This window comes from Bombus vancouverensis, chromosome 12 (assembly GCF_051014615.1).
Source record: "Bombus vancouverensis nearcticus chromosome 12, iyBomVanc1_principal, whole genome shotgun sequence".
Classification (NCBI taxonomy): Eukaryota; Metazoa; Arthropoda; class Insecta; order Hymenoptera; family Apidae; genus Bombus; species Bombus vancouverensis.
In genome coordinates, this window is record NC_134922.1 from 12,339,354 (window position 1) to 12,359,615 (window position 20,262).

The following is a 20,262-nucleotide window of genomic DNA, read 5'->3' on the forward strand; positions in this document are numbered from 1 at the left end:
GGGACCATGATTGTTGTAACCGAAATTGAGAAAGTTATGGTATAAGAATTCGTATTTTATTCTAAATGAGTTTGGTCAGGACTAATCATTATTATAAATGATTAAAATTTTGTTATTCTTAAGAAAGGAAGGTTCCGTCATTGATAATGGTTATCGGTAATAAAAAAACAAACTGCGTTACCAGTAATGGTTATCAATAACCGAAAAATATTCTCATCGTCCATAACGATTATCTGTAATCTAAAATAATTTCCGTCATCGTTGATGATGATCGATAACCAAAAAAAAAAAAATGTTAATCATTTATAATAGTTATTCGTAACTAGAATACCTAAAAATTACCGATTTTAAATCATTTAATCTGTTAAAAATTTTTTGTTTAAGCAAAAATTCATTTTTTTTTTTGGAAATTTTCCGTAAAAATATAGAAAACAACTGTTATTTTCGGTCCCTGAATAAAACACATCGCACGAGAGCGATTTATCGAGGACCCATGTAATAAGGCGGTTGCGTCATAGACGCGGAAATATACGGATAGAAAGAATGGGTCGAAACTCCCTGCGTTTGGTATTCGTTCTCCTCGTGCATCGTGTATCCCTCTGGAGCGGAGTAATACTGGCTGTGTACGCACGCGTATGATTTGCCCGGGCTGGTAACATCCGCGGGATATTTTAAGGGATTCTCCGGGTATTTGGGTAGATCGTAAGGCTTCGTTTGCAACTCGGAATACTTTGGAATCGTCTCGTGATATTTTGCAGCGGTAGATACCTCGTGATACTTGACCGTCTCGTAACACTTGGCGTCCACGTAGCTTTTCGCCGCTACGTTCGATTCGTATCTGATACCGTCGTACGGTTTGCTTTCTACGATCGAATGATCGACCGGGTATTTGCTCGTGTCGGCGGACCAAGCCGATCTCGACAGATCGTAGCTGGTTTTGCTATCGTGGTAAGTCGGTCTGTCGTACGTTTTGATCCCGGTATCTGGATATAGGCGAGGATAAGTGCAGTCGGACGAGTTGGTAGAGTCTAGAGACGTGCCTGGAGAGGACAAAGTAGCTCGATGCATCACGATGCCCATTTGTTCCTCCGATTTTGGTTTCCGTCGACGCGGCTGATACTGTAATTGGCATTTTACGATTTAACTTTAGACGGCGGACTAAACTGGAACGATCGTCGTTAGAACGATCGTCGACAGTCACCTTGTAATGCGGATGTTGCTTTTTGTGCGCGTTCCTCAGTCTCTCAGCTTCCTCTATGAACGGTTGTTTCTCACCGTCGCTTAGGATTCTGTTACATTCGCTAGAGTTAACCTTCGATTCGCGACACTACGACGTACGGTAATGTATATAGATAATGTCAGCTCGAAATACCTCCACAGTTTTCCTAACGTTTTCGAAAGTTCGGCGTTGTGAAGCTGCGGATATTGATCCGCCAATCTGCGTCTGGCCGCTTGAGCCCAAACCATAAACGCGTTCATCGGACGTTTCACGTGAGCGCTTCTTCGTCCTCCTGCGCGAGAAGTAACCGGAAGCAGGGTCCAGTCGTAGCCTGGAAAAAACGAAGATAGATCTTTGGAATATTTTTCATCACGAATATCACGTACACCGGCGGCCATAGATATTAGCATTATTCGCTACATCCGTTATATCGGCATATTTACTTGCTATGAAAGAATGTTGCGAACATACGTCTGAAACACCCGAACAACGACAACGCTGATCTAGGGCAAATTTTCTGATGTCGCGAATGGTAGAAGAGCAACGTTTGGCGAATGTTAAGAAGAAGAGGAAACGGCACCGTGTTTAGTGGGAATTTGTGTAGCCGGAAGTTGCGTAGCCTATCTTTGCGCGGAATTGAATCGTAAAGGAACGGGAGAGATAAAACGACACCTGTTTCCCTTGAAATAATCCTAATCTCTGGTTGGCCAAACCGTTAATACTTTTAGCGCGTGTTCCCCGTTCTTCCATTCTTCATTTCTTTCGTATATTTCTCGTAACGATCATTCATAGTCATGAACGAACGCAGCATCAGACAGAAAAGTTTTACGAGTTGCAAACGAACGAGAAGTTCCGAACGTGGTGGTCTTTATCTATCGATCGTTCGTTCGCATTAAGAGACTAATTATTATTACCGACTTCCTCTCGGTATCCCCCTACGAACGATTCGCCGGCTAAAGAAAGGTTATTTGGGTCGCCTCGAGTTTTCCATTCCAAGAAATCTCATCGTATATCCGATACACATCGAATATTCCGCGAACATGCTTCGTTCATCGTCTCATCGGTCGCGTGCCATTTTCTTTGTATCAACGGTATACGTACTTTATCGTTAGTGGACATTTGCGGATATTTGTAGTGAAGTAGAGTCATTCGAGTCGTCTAAACTTGAACGTCTTAAAATTCAACCTTGAACTTTGCACAGAATAATCGGACTTATTATTAGACCGCGAATTCTATTCTGTACATATTCAGATTTCTTTTATACGCATAACGTATATTCATAAAAACTTGTTATAAATGTATCGTCGTAAGCGATTATATGTGCAACTCGATCCGTCAGAAAGAAAGAAGACTACCGAGCATCGAGACATTTATTTCGAATCGCTGTGTATCGGTGATCGTTAACGAGGGAAGGAAGTAGGAAGATAGGAAGGAAGGTTAAGGAGAAGGAAGATGCACGTGTAGAAACGTCACCACGAGCATCCGAACTGTGAAGAGCCGTAGATTTCGTGGTAGCTAATTACCATAAGGACACGGTTCACCGATGCGGTCTCTCTGTCGGCTCCTTTAACGTTCGCTGGAGGTCCTCTCGCTACTGTCTTCACCGATAGCAACCAGGACGACAATTTTCATGGAAATTCGGCAGGGCTTACACCCTAGAAAGCGACGGGAATAGAAAAAGTTTCGCGCGAAAAATATACACGACTTGGGAACGAACGAGTCTCGTTTCTAATCGCGCGTGTTCGACTGTGTGTTCCTCGAAGCGCACCCAACGAAACAGCAGCAACAGCGAACGTTTATCGGCGATGGTCGTCGAGAACGTTTTCGAGGAAAATCGCGCGTTTAGTTTGAACGTTCTCGAGATTGAGAGGGGAAACACGTGCTTTCGAAGTACGCAAAGATAGTAGAGATAGGGAAGCTACAAGTGGAGTGGAATTGATTAATCGAGCGAAAGAGGAGGAGATTGGCCGAGAACTTTCGTACTTTTCCAAAGGATGAATGGCTCCGCAGGGGAGACGGAGAATATGGTTCATAATAAGGGATTGTAGCCCGCTGAATGAACCGGTGTGCTTTGGTATCTTGCTTGTCAATGCCGACCTGTCGTCCACTCTTGCTACATTAACTACTGTACAAATCAGCTCCCATTACCACGAAGATAGTCTCGTTAACAAGTGAGGATACCGTTGAACGCATCGTCACCTTCGGTGATTGACGAGAACGTTTGGTTTCCCATGTTGCGAATCGATCGATCGATCAAATTGCAATTTTATCGCTTCCTCCGTGATATTTCGCACAGATATCGTTGTGCGGTTGATATAAGGCGATGCGGCAGCGTTTCGTGCAACGTTTTGCGATTACAGGGTGTATCGAGTAACTTGTATCGAGCAACTACTTCTTCTATTCGGGTTGGTTACGCGATGATTTAAAGACGAATGAAACGGTTGGACGATTAGAGAACGATGGATTCGACGTGTCTCGTCCGAAGACGCGTCTTCTGCCTCTTCGAAACACGTTCGGGGAACGCGGAGTTCCAACGAGACGCCTCGTAAATCACGTCGGGCACCCATTACTACCGCTCTTCTTGGTCCCCACCTTCTCCCGTGTTCTGTCTGAGGTACCCTTTCGAGTCGATGTCTCAGATTTAATTTCGTACTAACATAATTAGTGTCGGTGGCAAACGTTCAGCGGTTTCGCTCTGTTCGCAGCACCTGCCGCTCGAATCTTCCTCGAAATCGTCTTTTCGCGCTCCTCGATCCTCGGTTCTCCGTGTCGCTCCTCCTTCTTTCCTACCTCTTCCATCATGCTCGCCCATATTTTCCCTCCATCCGGCTACGGTATCACGGGGATAAATCTGAGGAGCCGAGTTTCATCGCCAATTAAAGTGTCCTTAGACGCGAGACCCGTTCGAGATACTCGCAACCCTGTACGACACGGTCGACAACCGAAAAAGACAAATTCCCGCTCTACGCTTGATATTTCCAAAACTAGCTTCGCCCGACCTGTATCGACTCCGACGGTATCCGCTGCTATTTTTCAGATTACGTAGACGTAGAAAGGCGAGCAGAGGAAAGAGAAGCAAGAAACGAGTAAACGTGGAACATTCTTAACTCTAATAAAGAATCGTCGAATCTTTCAAAACGGGAGAAGCGAACCTTGAAGTAGCTTGCCCACTGCATCGTCCAGAGTGCTGGTGCATTGCTCGTTGCCGCATCGTTCGCTGCTCGACGGTCCAGCTTCCGTTTCTGTCGCAGCAGACGATAAACCGCCACCTTGGTGGGCTTCCATCTTCCTCAATGTTATTTCCAATTACTTATCGTAGATATTCACATTCGTAACACGGACGATCTTCTTCCTTGTCGAACGAACGTCCTTTTTCTTTTTCTTTTTGTAGATAGCACGATCAGTCGCGTTCGACCGCGAGCAACGACTTTCACCGAAACGTCGAACTTATCGGCCCGCCTGCCGCTCTATCCTGCGCACACTGTTCTTTCTTCACGTAAAACGCGTCGTCGAGAGGCGCATCGTAAAGAACCGAGGAAAACGAAGAAAAGAACCGAGTAATTAATCCGAGGTTATCGTGCCGTGATTTATCATAAACCGACCCTTGTCCCTCCTGGTAGTCCGTATATCGGCGTCGCATCGATTTCCGCCACTCTCTCAGCGACCGGCCCTTCTTCTTATCTCGCACGATAAATATCGTTTACGGGTTTTGGTACGTTCGCGACTCGATTTATTCTTTTCCTTGGTTCGCACTCCGACCGCTGATTACTCGTCATCCGTGTAACAACGATCTCTGTATCGAATTCGAATTCTTTAAGACGCGTTTCTAATCGTCGTAATCCGATCGCGTCGATTATAAAATAAAAAAAAAAAAAATGGCATAGAAAATAGCACCCGCGACGGTTCAAGGAAACTCCGATAGCTAACTGACTGACTGGCTGACTAGAGAGGAAAGACGAACACGGATCGACGAGGATGTGAAGGTTCATTCAGGGAGCGAGCACCACACAGGTTGGTCCGTACGAAAGAGGCAGAAACGATGAGCACACGTCTGGCACACGCACCAAACGTTGGATGGTAGATCGCGGAGGCGGTTCCGTGGACCACCTCTGCATCTGGTGGGGGATATCTAGGATCTTGTTCCTTTTCTGTTCTTCTTCTCGACTCGGCTCCTCGACTTCTCTCGGATCCTTCGTGTGTCCATCCTGTCTTCGAAAATCATTCGCTATGATTCGCTTCGTTTTCGAATGCCACGCTTTTCGTAGCGCCTCGTTGTTCGACCGAATTAGAACTTTTTCCCGTTTATCGTAACGCTCGTGAAAACCTAGTCGCATCGGCTTTCCGCTGCGATTCTTCTTCTGCAACAAAGTCGATCAATTTCGAACAAATTCGATCGTCATGCGAACAAATAGACCTCTCTCTTTCTCTCTCTTTCTCTCTCTCTCTCTCTCTCTCTCTCTCTCTCTCTAGATGAAAATAATCGCATTTGCAAATTTCCTTGTCCCGTGACTGAGTTAGCAGTTCCCCGCGAGCCATATAATTAGATCACTGCGAACGTGACTTTACGTTCTCGCGAGTCACATCGGGAAAAAGAAGGATCATCGGGAGGAGAAATAGTGGAACAGGGAGAATGCGAGGGCATAAATTCAGGAGCGAGTTGAAGCTTCTTCTTTTCGTTGCGCTGGTGCACAGGAATCATCGGTTGACAGTCTGCATCTTTCTGGCGAGCCTAATTATACAACGAATTTAATGAATGAGTGAGCTAGCAAAGACAGTGGCCCATACATGAGCATATATAAACCACGGTCAATGCCGTGTAGCGGCTTTTGTGCGAGATCAAAGGAGGCATCTTGCTCGCACTTTGCAGGATTAACTTGCTGGTGGTGCGTAAACGCGCACTCAGACCCTCGGAAATGCTCGAGACACTTGGGCGGATTACGGATTGCTACGGTTTTTATCCCAATGTCGACGCGAGTCTATCGCGAGGGAAACGCGCGCTCTGCTGCCGCCTAACGAACGAGCTGCGCAATTTTTGTTTCTCTTTTTACGCAACACGTAGTCCCGAAGGGAAAGAATATAGCGAGATCGTAGAACGAAGCCGCGCTAACTAGCCTGATCGATCGATCTGGCCACGTCTATAATCGTACGCATTCCGCCTTCGTCGCTTTATTTCGATAATTCTCTATTACATCGAACGCTTTTATATACGTTTTCTAACCACCTGCCTTTCGCGATCACCGTATATACTTCGGCTTTGAATACGTTTACCGCGTACAAAGAATTTGTTTCAATGCCGTAGTTGTCCGCTGGTATACAGATCCAGTGCGTAGGGTCTGTAATGAGAAACTTGGACGAACGAGATGGTGTTCCGAAAACTCTAGCGCGTCAAGCGGAAATATTAAAATTCGCCGATACAGTGTTCGACCATTGACACGTTTGCAAAGAAAATGCAAGTTCGTTGCAACCATTTTGATTTCAATAGCGCGCGTCTATGTTGAATCTATGCGTTAGGTCTAAAGAGGCTTGTATTATTTTATTTAAGAATTGACATTCGACGAATTGACTACGTACAGCTCTGTGCGAGGCGCAAGATGCCCGATACTTTTCATTTTTATCGATCATCGAGAATCGTAAACTCTAACCACTGTTTGATTTTACGATTTAGTTATAATATCCTTTTGATGAAGAGTACGAGTCTCGTTCGCGAAAGAAAGTCGGGTCGGCCTGTTTTCGCACGGAAACGAGTTTGTTCGTTCCGTCCTGGAGCATCGTTGCTTACCAATCGTTCGTCGCACCAATCGTACGTTCTCGATCTCTGGTGCACGCGCGGCATTACGCGCTGCAACCGAATCGCGATTCAAATTTAGCCAACCGCGAACAATAATATTGATTTCAGCAAGCCGGAATTTTGCTCTTCCTGGGATAAACATCCCGAAGCGCACGTGGCGTCAATATGTGCTTTCGTTCTCTCTCGGTGTACGCGAAGGAGAATTCGTTTCAGGGCCGTTCAGGGAAACACGCGCTACGATTTCGACGAACAAGGACTCTTTCCTATTCCTTTTGCCCCTTTCCCATGCGACCATAAACCAACGTTTATCATTTCAGTTATTCGACTTTCGCTCAGAGGCAAACTTACGATCGCGCGTTTCATAGTGTTTCAACACTTTGGCAAATGAGAAAATCGGACGGATCTTGCAAGGAATTTCGAGCGACAAACTTCTCGGTGTAACAATCGGCATTGCATTCGGAAACTCGCCATATATATCTATCAGGACACTGAGATTAGGTAAGATATAAATACCAATATCAGATGATATTGATAATGTGTCGAAACGTGACGACTTAGACTGGATTGAAAGAATAAAGAATTGGAGTGGGATAGAAAGAGAGAGAGAGAGAGAGAGAGAAAGAGAGAGAGATCGAAAAGCGTGGCAGATATAAAATAATGATTTCACCGATTCCCGGGGGTCCTGTATCGGAGTTGTGTCGGACACTTGAAAGGATACGCGGTCCCCTGGAAGAGGGGGCCGCAGGAGACGATGGGTACCCGACACATGTAGCCCCCCGGGTGGCGAGCACCGCAACTCTCGGACCCCCAACGGTGACACGAGCTACGTTACATTCTGCAGCGTCATCGAGCCGGCACGATGTCATCGTGTACCGCGTAAGCTGGTCGCGCGACGCGTCGGTGGGTTCCGAGTTCGATTTCCTTGCTCCGAACCTTTTGCTTCTATTCGAGGGGGGATCTCGCCCGGTCGAGGAAACTCTTTGGTCGCGCGACGAGAGCATCGTGGCCGGTCGACGACGTGACGACTGGTAAAGGCGACGCGTTTCTTCGGAGCGGCCGTGGTCGAGCGCGACCATCGACGAGATCGCATTTGGTGCATCGCCAGGAAAATTGCACGCTCCTCCTTGTGACGTCGTTATTGCCAACAACTGGCCGACCAATCGGCTTGCTTGCGTGGGAGGAACGAAGAGGGACGTAACGAGAGAAAGAGAGAGGAGCAGAGAAAGGAACGGAGAAGTAGGTGGAACGAGAAGGAACCCGATTGGTCCTACTCCCGGAGGATATCGTGGCCATAGAGGCTCTCGTCCACGAGGAGAGAGACGAGTCCGAAATAAACGATACAGGGATTTTTGGGGGGGCTGACAGTCGGTGGAGAATCGAACGTTCGAATTTGATTCCAAAGGACCGAAGCATTTTCCTTGTCGAGTAAAATGCTGTGAGCGAGATCGTTGACTTTTTAACGTGTCTTTAACCGGGCAGGACGATTCAACTCGTCGTTCGAATCGTCGATCTCTGGGACCAAATAATTCCTTTATTCAAGAATCTTCTACCTTTCCACGCGTTATTACATTTCATATCTGCAAAGAGTAAAACCGACCCAACTTTATTCGCTCGTCTTCCTTCTCATCTCTCTCATCTCGTCATCGTGGCAATTTCTTGTTGGAGGATGACTCGGGCGATAACAGGTGAATAAATAACAATAATAAAAAGTTCAGGCTGTCTCGTTGTGAAGTAACGACAGATGTCGTCAGGAGCAATTCTAAACAGACAGAAATCTACTAGTTAAGCGTCGTATGTAACTATAAGATTTACCTATGACGAGTCACATGTACGATCTTCGAAGTTGCGCAAACTAAATGGCTTACCGATAAATATTCCAAAGAGAATCTTCCGACAAGATTTAATCGATCGATCGTCTTACAGGATAAAGTACTAAATAATGTTAAACCTACTAGATTTTCCCGATATACGTATCTGCTGAAATTTATAGCGACGAACAAAGGTATCGGCGTAGATTTCACTTTTCTGCAAGATCTTGCGTACATCTGTTCTACACTTACGATAAGTCAGAAGCGTACGAATACTTTTGTCTCTTATGTGCTATATCTTAGAAATGAAAAAGATATTCCGGAAAAGGATATTCCAGGTAAGAAAAGCAGCTTTGCACAGCGAAAGGTAACGATCTGGTATTAAAAGCTGAATCGAGAGGAGATCTCTCCTCCGTCGGTCCGTCGTCCATCGTCGGTCGTCCGTCGACCGTCGGGCAAACCATCGAGGGTCCCTTTCCCCTCGTCTCGGGCTTCATCGGTGGGCACGATCGTAAAGCAACAAGTGTTAGCAGCTCCTCGGCCCGTCGCTCCGCCCCCAACTAGCAGCCGCTGCTGAAGCGATCGGTGGAAAGTGCCCTGAGGCGATTCAACCACCTCACTCGAGCGTCGATCGCGCAAGCAACTAGAAATCCTCGACCCACACTCAGGCTTTTCGTTCTTGCGTACTTCGTTTCGTTTTCCTTCGAGTACCGAAAGACGAGCGCGATGTTTATGGTCGCCGCGCGATCCTGACACGCGCCACATACCATTCGTGCCTCCATCGAGAGTGATTACTTTTGTCGACTCTGTCGCGCGAGACGAAGTGACAGGAGTGTCGGCCGCTTGCCCGTGCTCGCAACTACCACGAAAATCTTCCAACAGGTTCGACACCGAGTGGAAGAATCGCGAGCCTCGGCGAATTTTCGCCTACAACCTGTGACGATCTATGCATCGAATGTATATAGTGAATTTCGTGCACGACAACTCGAAAAGTCTTCGTGGTGGCGTTTAAAGATCCCTGTGCCATTAAGATCGTGGAAACGTGAATCGGCGGTGGTAGCTGGCGAACAGTAGGATCTTACGGAATCGGAAGCGAGCGTCGATCGCGAGAAGCGAGGCTATCGGAAGTATTTCGGCGATAGAAGAAGTTCCGAGAAGTGACGGCGTAGGATCGAGGCCGAGAAACCGTGGAATACGCAGCATTCAGCTTTGGCTCGTGTGTTCTGGAACGTCGATCGTTTACAGTTGAAGAGAGAAGGAGAGAGTGTAGCCGATAGTGGAAGCAGAAGGAAAAAAAGAGTAAAACGGGCCGATACACAAAGAAGAAGAAGAAGAAGAAGAGATTAGAATTGCCGTGGCTCGAGTCACGACGAGAAAAAAGTCGTTGGAAGATAGGCCGAGACCTCGGCGAGTTGCCGACGGCTTGGCATGCATACCCGTTGCGTTTGCTCGGTTCGTAATCGAGTGCAAAATTAATTAAACGTGACAAACGTGCGCGCCGCGCTCCGATACCAGGCCATCTCGCGTCGGAGGGAACGAGCCGAACAGAAAAGAAGAGAAATCACCGACGCAGCTGGAACAGAAGCGCGAGAAACGGAAGTGACGTGTTACCGCTACGATAAAATGGTAATTGCAATTAATCGATGAACCGTCGCTGGGTAACGTGCACGTTCTCCTTCGAACGATGAACGCTCGTAGCGCGCGATAAATCCGTGGATTCGTCGGACGCGCCATCGTTTCTCTCCTTGCTTTCGCGACCGAACAAAATTGAGAGAAGATGAACGATATCATGGGCGAGGCATCCGGTTCGATTTCGTCGAGCGGCGCTGCTGCTAATTCCGTCAACTCTAACAGCCCTATCGCGACTAATAGCAATGGAAGCAACGGTAACAACAATAATGGAAAAGCGTCGGCTGTCGCTGCTACGGTTGCCGCGAATGGAGGCGAAAGAATCAGCGCAGCGGTTACCAAAGTTCTTCAGGGATACGATTGGACCCTGGTACCTGTCGCTACCAAGTGAGTTTTACGTTCGACGCTTTCCACATAACACTTGTCTCTATAGTCGATACGCAATTTCCGAAGCGACGAGCTTTACCCGCGCTAACTAAGTACCCGACAGAGTTTTGCGTTATCTCTACTGTCACGTAAAAAACGCGAAAGCTTCTTCTCCTGCATTTCGCAGCGATATTTAGTCAAGCGTCGTTAGCGTTCGCGAAGACGCGTTTTAACGCCAAGATTTTAACGCGCAGCGGAAAGAAAGAGTAAAACGATGGAAAGGCAGGGAGGGAGGGAGAGAGAGAGAGAGAGAGAGAGAGAGGGAGGGTGTAAACGCGCGCGGTCCAAGCTTTAAAAATACGTAACGCTAACTTAATTATGACGCACTGGTTTCCTCGGCTTGGGAAACGGCTCGTGGAAATGTGTCCTCGGCTGCCAATTAACGCAAATTAGCTAATTAATGCCCGATCTCGTTGCCTCTGTCTTTTCTCTCTGTTTCTGTCCGTCGCAGCGCGTCGATCGTGATTTGTGAGAAGCGCGGAGGAGAGCCCGCAAAGGATGAGAGAAGCGATACGAGAAACGGCGTTTTTTCGTTTCGCGTATCGAAGGAGGGGACGACGAATTAATGGTCGGCTCGTTGCGCCATACCGACGATCGTTACGATTCGATAAAATCGAAACGCGGATCGCGAAGGGATGACGCAATCTTTCTTCGATGGCAACGCGAAGATTCGTTATTCTGCGATGCAAATGCCGTTTAAACGTAGCCGCGAATCTTCAACGAAACGTTTTTCCAAAATTCTGTTACGGAACGAGCATAGGTGTACAGTTAACTCACGGAAAATTTCCTAGCTACGGTTGAAATCTCCGAGCGTGTATCGCTATGCGCGACGGCTTATCGCGCTAACCCTCAATTATACAGGGTTATCTCGGGGTAGCTAAAGGGGGTACGATGTTTATTCCCGACGATAGGGCCCGATAAAATCGACTAGTTTTAATTCCCATGAAATCCATGAGAATGCAGTCGAACTATCGCGCGTTTCCTCCTCTCGCCCCATACGACCCTGTAATTCCTCCACGTTGCTCTTTCTCTTTCCCCTATCCTGCAACTTATCGTTTACCTAGAGCTCGTCTATCTTTCAAAGTCCGAATCGCGACTAGCATTTTCACGTTAGAACGCGAATTTCTTTTGGCGATATCGCGTAACGGAGAACGGAACATCGTGGAAAAGAGAGAGGCACAAACATCTCTCTATTCCTTATCTTGCGACTTGCCGTCTAACGAAACTTTATCGTTCCAATGAAATGCGACTAACTTTTCGACATTGAAACGCGAAATTTCCTTTCACGAAATCGCGTAACGAGGAACGTAACTCGGTGAGCGAAAAGTCGTAGAAACGAAAAAAGGGTGTAGCTGCTGCGTAGTCGGTGCCACGCCTACGCACGTCAGCTAGTACTCCGCGAAACCGCGTAAACGAGGTGCAAAGACTCGAAGATTTTTTGCGTATCTAGGTAAACCGCGTACAGCGAAGTGACTCGCGATTGCTGTGAAAACCCTTGTTAGTGGACCCGCGCTAATTACCAACGGCTCCTCGGGTTTGCTCACGGATTTAACGCCCCTCTTATTTCAAAGAGGCCGAAATATATACGAGCCTCTTTTCTCAAATTCTTTCTCGGCTGCTTCCTTCCAATATTCGCTCTCTATCTCTTTCTCTTTCCTTGTCGAACGTTTCTCTTTCTCCGTGACACACAGAGTCTTTCGAAACGGTCGCGGCTGTGCTTTTTAAAAGTCTCTCCACCTTCGGCAGCAGGGACAGCATCCCGTTGCCGACAGGTCGTCCGTACGCGTATCTCGGTGAAGCGCGTTTCCTTCGGTTCCTAGCCGGTCGACGTCTGGGGTTTTGGTTCGCGTAAGGTCCTCGAACGAGGCTCGATTAATCCCAGAAAGAAAACAGCACGAGAAGGGCTTGTACGGCAATCACGTCAGTCACGTCAGTCGATCCCTGGCTGGACGAGGCAACGGTTTTATGAAGTCATCTTCTAGGAAAGAAAGGGATACGTCCATTCCTGCTCGTCACCCGTTGGCAGCGCCGGTGTTATTTTAAGGCCGGTTTTAAGCGTGCCGCGTTCCGCAGGATGACCCAGGGGTAGCTTGGTAGAAAACTCTCGATACACGAGCACGAGGATACGTCGCGATACCACCGACCTCTTGTTATTTTCTCGCAACCAGTGTCCCCGGATCGATGCGTTTTCCAGAATTTCTATCCCTCGAACCTTCCGCCCCTCGTCACTGTAATTCCTTCTTGTCACTGATATTCGGTACTTCGTAGCTGGAAGGTTTTCTTCGAATCGGCAACCTGCTTTCCGAACGATCCGCAGGATGACTCGAAGATAGTTCGACTGAACATTTTCTATGCACGAGGATACGTCGCGATATGACTAGCCTTTGGTTATTCTCTTGCAACGACTGTTACCAGATCCATGTATTCTCCGAAATCGAACGGATTGCGGCAATAAAGAGACAGCTGAAATATTTAAGTCGCATTTATTGGGAGGAAAAGAAAGGCATACAGCGGCTGTGAAACACGTATTGACACGGTACTATAGCACTTTCGTACGAATTAATTTGATCCAAGAATTTATATTAAATTTTGCATCGATAGTACTTTATATGGCTACAAAAATCCCATATACTGAAACTGAAACGTAGACCTGATAATTACCTGATAATAATAAAACAAGGGTATGTGCAAATACCTTTTATAGCCGCTGTAGCTGCCATGCGATATCGCATGAAATATAATTCATATATAAAAGTGCAGAAGTTTATTGCTACGAATATTATAGTCGACCAACAATTCCAATCAAATTACTAGAAGACGAAGCTGCTTCCTTATCGCAGCGGCCTCCTCGATCTCTATTTCTATCTTCCATCCAAACGTTTCGCTTCTCGCTACATAAATCCTTTCACGCCACGAATATTCGATAGTTAATAACTTGAAAATTTCCTTGAAATTGGTAATGGGCATTTTTAAACGATCTCCAGTTTCCGCGTACGCGCTGTATTCGAAGAAAACAATTGTTTCCAATGAAGATAATGTCCTCGAATTGCAGGGGTTCTGGTGATAAAAGAGCGGCCCACGTGAAGAGACCTATGAACGCGTTTATGGTGTGGGCTCAAGCTGCAAGGAGAATACTCGCCGATCAGTACCCGCAGCTTCACAACGCGGAACTGTCCAAAACACTGGGCAAGCTTTGGCGGTGAGTCTTTAGTATGCTACTTTTATCGAATTGACCGGTGGTTGGTCGATCGCGAGCGAGACTTCGATTCTGATTTCTTCGGCAACTTCTCGACTTGCGAGTTGAAGCAACAGTCCACGCGACCACTTGTTGCCTCGTTCTATTTTTACCCGCGATTTGGCGAGCAAGCATTTTTTACGGGACGCATACCGAACACATTCTTACCACGTGGCGCCGAGGCTGCACGTGGTACGATCGTTCCCGGTTGACAACCGCGCGAACCCCGAACTCGTTGTAAACGGGTCAGCGTTGTCAAAACCGGAGCTAAAGGCGGAGTCACGGCTTGTTCTATTCTAGTCTAGCTTTTAGTACAGCACGTGGAAGCGATACGGAAGAGAAAAGTAAAGCGACGTCTTTGTCAAATTTCTCGATAACTTTTAGACTTTTTAGATAATGACGCGTTCTGCTACTCGAAAGCAAAATACGATGCATCTGAATACAATTTTCCACGAAAATCGCCAAGCTATCGTTGTACCAAATGACAAGCGACGCGTAACGACTGTTCGGTCGATCGATCGATAGACGACGCGACGGAAGAGAAAATGGTATACCGCACGTTGTGAAAGTCGCGAGAAGGGAACGATATTCCATTTCCTGATCGAGACTAACGAGATGCCCTGGTGGGTCGCACGAGCGAGGATCACAGGACCTCGCCGACCACATCGATCAGAACCCCTGCGGTGAATCATTTTACAATGCCGCCCGATCGCGATTCCGATCACAGATATCCCCCGCGTATCTCTGTCTTAACGTCAAAATAGGAGCACAACACGACCGATCGGAGTTTTGCCGCGGAACTTCGTTTATTCGGAACGGAACTTTAGTTGCTGCTCGATTAAATAAATTACAATTTGTTGAGCTCGTAAGAAGAGAGTCTAGCCATCGATACGTCATCAATCTGAAAGTTGAAATTCACGATGAAATTCATAACGGTACAATCAAAGATCGGTTTGTAAATTTCGACTTTTATAAAAATCTTTCGTGCAAATAAAAAAGCATTTACCGACAACGACGCGACGTAAGGAAGGAATAACGTGCCTTTCGAATCCTGTGGTTTTGCGTGGAGCGTCGCCGATGTGCGCCGAGCAGCTCTAGTCGGCGTCGTCGGATTATTTGCAAAAAGAAACGACTTGCGGGCTACTATCGACGTAGTCGATATTTACGAGGGACCAGGTGTAGGCGTCGGAAATAAATCTTGTCCTTTTTCTTCCGGCTCGAAAGGTATCGCGTTCGAATATTAGACACGGTGTTTGTCGACAAAACGAAAACAGATAGGCTCGGTTCATCCTTGGCGCGTGCTAACAGCTGCCGGCCGGTTCCTGCCTCAGATAAACGGCCCCCAAGAATCACAATAAACTCCTTGTCCCCGTCAGGTGAATTTTTCCGAACCTGCCCCTTCGTCGCTCGACGCTTCGTGCAAATAACACCCGTGACGAACAGGTAAATGCATCTTATCTGACGGAAGCAACGTCTCGATTTTGCCGCGGTTTTGCTTCACCCTCGATACCTCGAACCTCAAACACCATCATCGCCGTAGCCATAGACGCCACGACGTTATCGTGGCTCGTTTTCATCGCGATTTTTACGTACAGTGTCAGATACACCGGAATAACGCACCGCAGATAACGTATAATCGCGTGGCGGAGAGAGACAGATCCAAATTAGCTAACCCTGCGTTGCATCTGGCAAAGAAAAAGAGAGGCTGCGACGAGTCGCTATCGTCAAGCCCTGCCAAACAAAAAAACCTCGAGGCAAAGTCCGTTGACCAGATGGAGAGTCTCTTCTCTCTCTTTCCCAGTGACGACTCGCGCGCGTTAACCTGCGCGTGTACCCGAGGAAGACGAGTTAACTCGTCGTTCGCCATTGATTTATTCTCGACGTGATAACGCTTTGTTCGAGAAATTTTCAAATCGTACAAAATCTTAAACGTAAGCGGTTCGTAGTCTAGAAATTTCTGGTCAAAGTTAAAAGACCAGGTACCGAGACTTTGCGTAGATATTTCCTTTCCTACCCTTTCGTCTGGTCACCTTCAAGTTTGATACGGGGTAGAGAAAGGAAACGCGACGCGGGAAGAGCAAAGGGCCTAGAAGCGTGGAATCGTTGCTGGAATCCTCGAGATCTCGCAGCCGAGACCGGAAAAGCTTATCAGTCTTGGGGCTTTACGAGCCCAGTGGGAACATAAACACGAGAAATTAAAGACTAACACGACAAGACGGGACGGAGCTGGATGAGACGAGACGAGATTCGAGTTGCGATGCAGTCGAACGAGAATCGCTCGAGTTCCCGTATATACTCGATGTACGCGTGTGCGTGAACTGCGCCCTTTAAGACTCTACGCGGCGAGAAACACTAACCAGACCTCCCATTTCGACTCCTCGAGTGTATCGCGTATGGTGATAGAAATGCTCTCGTTCCAGCCTCTTCTGCGCCGCATATACGCGAAGAAGAAGCGGGTGCGCGCGTGTGAACCTTGATCGACGACCGTCGATGACACAAAACATCGCAAGATCGCGCCAATTTCGTCTGATCTCTTGGTTTCTGGTCGTTTGATCGCAGGTTGCTGTCCGACAGCGACAAGAAACCTTTTATCGAGGAAGCCGATCGTCTCCGCGTGATTCACAAGCGCGAGCATCCGGACTACAAGTACCAACCTCGTCGTCGAAAGCAAAACGGGCCGTCGGGTCGAGAAGGATCGCCGTCGAGGAACCAAAGCAACGTGACCTTCAACGTGTCCAGGTCGTTGAAGCAAGAGGACGCGAGTCCTAGGGGCACACAGGGACCGAACTCGCCTCAGAGCGGAGTTAGTTCTTCTCCTCCGACTACCCCTAATCAAGGATTGTCACCCCCGACCCCTCCCACTACCCCGCGCGGACAACATTACGCGAATCAGGTAAGGACGTTTGAAACGGAGAGATACGCGAGCCTGTACTTTTGAGAAGAACCGATGGAAACTAAAACGGAAGGAAATCTGGTTCACAGGGAAATCAGCCGCAGCCAAATAGTACGATGTATCAGCAAGACTTGGCGATTGGTTCGTCGAGCGATTCACCGCATCAACATCAACCAGGAGTCGACTTCAGGTACATCGAAGTTGGAGATGGTTTACCAATCGAGGAGGGTCAATTGAACGGTCTCGGGTCTCTGGGCGGCGTCGGTTTGAACCTTCCATTGAACCTTCAAGAATGCGAAGTCGAGAGCAACGAGCTGGACCAGTACCTTCGGCCTCAGGTGCCGGCGGTACACGTAGCCGCACCAACGACCACCTCCTCTCAATGGATATTCAACAGGTAATTGTTTCTTGCGTTTGGTCCTGACGTAGACGAGGCCATGTTTTCTCTCGAGCCAGCACGGTTGCTACAAAAAGTACAGATAGCTTACACTTTACGAGTTTTTTTATCTAGGGATTTCTATCTTAAATTGCGCACGGTGAAAGTTAATAGGAATTCCCCTTTTTTTTGAAAAGCGCCGGTTTATGATTTAGGCTAAACGATTAATTTTAATTTGCATCTACGTTATAATCCAGTTGGAACAATAATTTTAACGTGTGCATAATCTGTGTTAAATATCTTGGAAATAAATCTCGAGTGTATTTATAACGCGATACGGACAGCCCAGTGTCGTCCACGTGGCAGAACTCGCTTGTATGCATGGGGTTTTGTTCGAAAATTTCGAGTCGCTGAAATATAACGTTTTTCAGATACGAGGAGGAGATCGAGAGACCGAACAAGCGACACTGCTCGGAGCAACCGATCGCCGAGACGTCTTGGGAAGACAGAGCGCAGGCGGACATTGTCAGATACCACGAGCTTCAGCCACCACTTCCCCCTATGCAGTACATATCCTCTTCCCATAATCCACACTATTCGCACACGACTACGCAGATGAGCCATCCGCACGTGTCTACGTCCTACGCGCAATACCAACGTTACGTACCTGGTATCGAAACTTGGCCCCATTACATGTAGGAACAAAGAGAACAGCGCGATACGCACGTCATCGCCCAATCGACGTTTTTCCGGAGATTATTCTTTGGAAACCTAAATGGTAAATCGTGTCCCCATTTACGAACTAACTACATTATTAAGTTTTCTCAAGGTTACATATTTTATTGCTGACTTTTCCAAGCGTGTCTGTATGTGCGTGTGTATGTGCACGAGTGTGTTTGCCGTATGCGTATGGTGCGTACCTATGTGCGTACGCGTACACTGCGTCCTATAATTATAAAATCACAGGAACAATTTTAATCAATCGTTTAAATTTCGACACGTTCTTTTCACGTTCTAAAAATCGACCAAGTCAAATAAACGTAATCGAATGTTCTATCGTTATTGAATATCACGCGAAAAGTAGAGAAGTTATCGTTTGCAGCGGTTACAAATTGATAGTATTTTGTGATAATAGGTATGTGTGGGCAGGTGAAATTCCAATCATGACAAGAGTTAACCACGACATATAAGAATTGAAAATGTTTAAACGATGTTATCATTACGATGTAGTGTAGTGTGTTTGTATGGGTGTGCGCGCGTGTTGCGTTAGCTCGAGAGCGGAAACTGGATCGCGCGAAGTCCAATTAATTAGAAGTTTCCGCGTTTCGAGTTGAACGCGTCTCGCGATCGTTGGACGTTTGGAGGACATAGAGATGTTACGGCGCGCACAGCCACGATCTTACTCCATGACATCATTCCATGACAGTCGGCCATTCCAAAGCGCAGAATTTCAGGCTAAACAAACAGCTCGCTCGATACGGTGGCCTGCCGCGCGATCTAAATATAATAATAATATATAAGGCTCGAAGTGTAAACCGGCCGCTGCGCTGGCGAGCGCGATTCGGTTGCGTATCGAAGCTGCCACGCTCTTCAAATAAACCTGCGAAATTCGATCGGTCGTAGTTGGATCGCCAAAGTCACGCGACATGGCTGTACCACGTCCACGTGGACGTCCTCTCTGCGAATTTCGAGTTCGAAGATGCGTCAGGCAGAGCCGTTGGATTTCTCGAGAAAGGAACACTTGGTTAAAATGTCCTATCTATCATTTTGAAAGCGAAGAAAATCGAAATCTTATTATTTCCGCGATGTTTGCTTCTTTTCGTTCGATTTAAAATACCTAGGCATTGTTTCGTAACAGTCTATAATTATTATACGTAAGTATACAAAGAGATAATGTACTATTAACGTAGCAATTAATTAAACGCTTCAGATAGTGGCAAAGACGTAGTAGCAGTGACATACGCTCAACATAGCCCCGCGCATTGGTACATTTAGATTAATCGATACGAAATTACCAGGTGGTCGAATACTTGCGAACAGGGATGCGCATACTGTTTACGATAAAACGTCTTAAACGTTATAAACAATGATATAATAATACAAGCAAAGCGTTATAAACGAATAAAATTATTTGACAAGCAATTAGGGCGCATAAATCAGACTGTTTCTATATCTCTGGAAGAGACACAGGGTTTCGTAACCTTACGTAAAAGATAAAAGATACGTTTTAAGAGAATTTCGAGCACATTAACGTACGTTGAAAAATGAAAAAAAAAGCTAGATAAGACATTTTAACCGACGATGAATCGAGAAGAGGGAAAAGTTGCAAGTTCGATGGGTTCGTGTCGAGCGATGATCGACGAGACAAGAATCGAAGCACGCGATCGTCGCGGTAATTAACGCAGGTATTAACGCCGTATTCGTTATGCTACCCCGATAGCCGTGCTTTTGTACTTACATTTATCGTTAGACATACATATGTATTTATCGCGCCGCCTATAAGAAGCGCGAAAAGCGTAGAGCGTGTAGAAACATTTGACGCGCGAGCGTTCGAAAAGTTAATTTATAAGTACGACGGTATATTCTAAGGTTTGTCGGAATAAAGAAAAGAAAAAAAGAAACTGTTACGAGTTGAGAGATAACGATTGATCGTTAACCCTTCCTTTTCGCCAGGCTATCGTCGAGATTTTTCTGCCTGGCTTGCAGATAAGACCAAAGGATAACACGGTGGTAGAAACGTGAACGTCGTTACGCGACAGATTAATGAAATCGAATAAGACGCATCGAATAAAATTTTTATTTGCCAACTCGCTTTTATCGACGATTAAAAAGGTCTCGGAAGTTCTGACGAAATGACGCCAGATACGAATGAAATGAAACATAGAGGA

The 20,262-nt window shown here is 46.7% G+C and overlaps 2 protein-coding genes across 4 annotated transcripts; one reads left to right on the forward strand and one right to left on the reverse strand.

Moving 5' to 3' along the window:
• Positions 1–347: 347 nt before the first annotated feature.
• Positions 348–4,504, reverse strand: LOC117155013 (uncharacterized). 2 transcript variants are annotated; one of them, XM_033330547.2, is made up of 4 exons: positions 4,372–4,504; positions 1,373–1,550; positions 1,202–1,289; positions 348–1,119 (listed from the first exon to the last, which is right to left on the reverse strand). In XM_033330547.2, exons 1-4 carry the CDS (start codon positions 4,502–4,504, stop codon positions 481–483), a joined length of 1,038 nt encoding a protein of 345 aa, XP_033186438.1. In that variant the 3' UTR covers positions 348–480. The 2 variants fall into 2 exon arrangements, with proteins under 2 accessions (XP_033186438.1, XP_076479148.1); XM_076623033.1 differs by lacking the exon at positions 4,372–4,504 and adding an exon at positions 2,743–2,878 and having other exon boundaries at positions 356–1,119.
• On the forward strand, positions 4,487–20,004 carry LOC117155011 (transcription factor Sox-9-B). 2 transcript variants are annotated; one of them, XM_033330546.2, is made up of 5 exons: positions 4,487–10,831; positions 13,941–14,069; positions 16,665–16,998; positions 17,088–17,395; positions 17,806–20,004. In XM_033330546.2, exons 1-5 carry the CDS (start codon positions 10,593–10,595, stop codon positions 18,071–18,073), a joined length of 1,278 nt encoding a protein of 425 aa, XP_033186437.1. In that variant the 5' UTR covers positions 4,487–10,592; the 3' UTR covers positions 18,074–20,004. The 2 variants fall into 2 exon arrangements, with proteins under 2 accessions (XP_033186437.1, XP_033186436.1); XM_033330545.2 differs by having other exon boundaries at positions 13,923–14,069; positions 17,806–20,003.
• Positions 20,005–20,262: the final 258 nt, after the last annotated feature.

Bases quoted from the DNA above. Each gene is read 5' to 3' on its own strand.
- LOC117155011 (XM_033330545.2), top strand. From the start codon at position 10,593: ATGAACGATATCATGGGCGAGGCATCCGGTTCGATTTCGTCGAGCGGC. The intron at 10,832-13,922 runs GTGAGTTTTACG...CTCGAATTGCAG, and splicing joins CTGGTACCTGTCGCTACCAA to GGGTTCTGGTGATAAAAGAG. The intron at 16,999-17,087 runs GTAAGGACGTTT...TCTGGTTCACAG, and splicing joins GACAACATTACGCGAATCAG to GGAAATCAGCCGCAGCCAAA.
- LOC117155013 (XM_033330547.2), bottom strand. From the start codon at position 4,504: ATGGAAGCCCACCAAGGTGGCGGTTTATCGTCTGCTGCGACAGAAACG. The intron at 1,551-4,371 runs GTTCGCTTCTCC...CGTTTTTTCCAG, and splicing joins AGTGGGCAAGCTACTTCAAG to GCTACGACTGGACCCTGCTT. The intron at 1,290-1,372 runs GTATTTCGAGCT...CGAATGTAACAG, and splicing joins ACGTTAGGAAAACTGTGGAG to AATCCTAAGCGACGGTGAGA.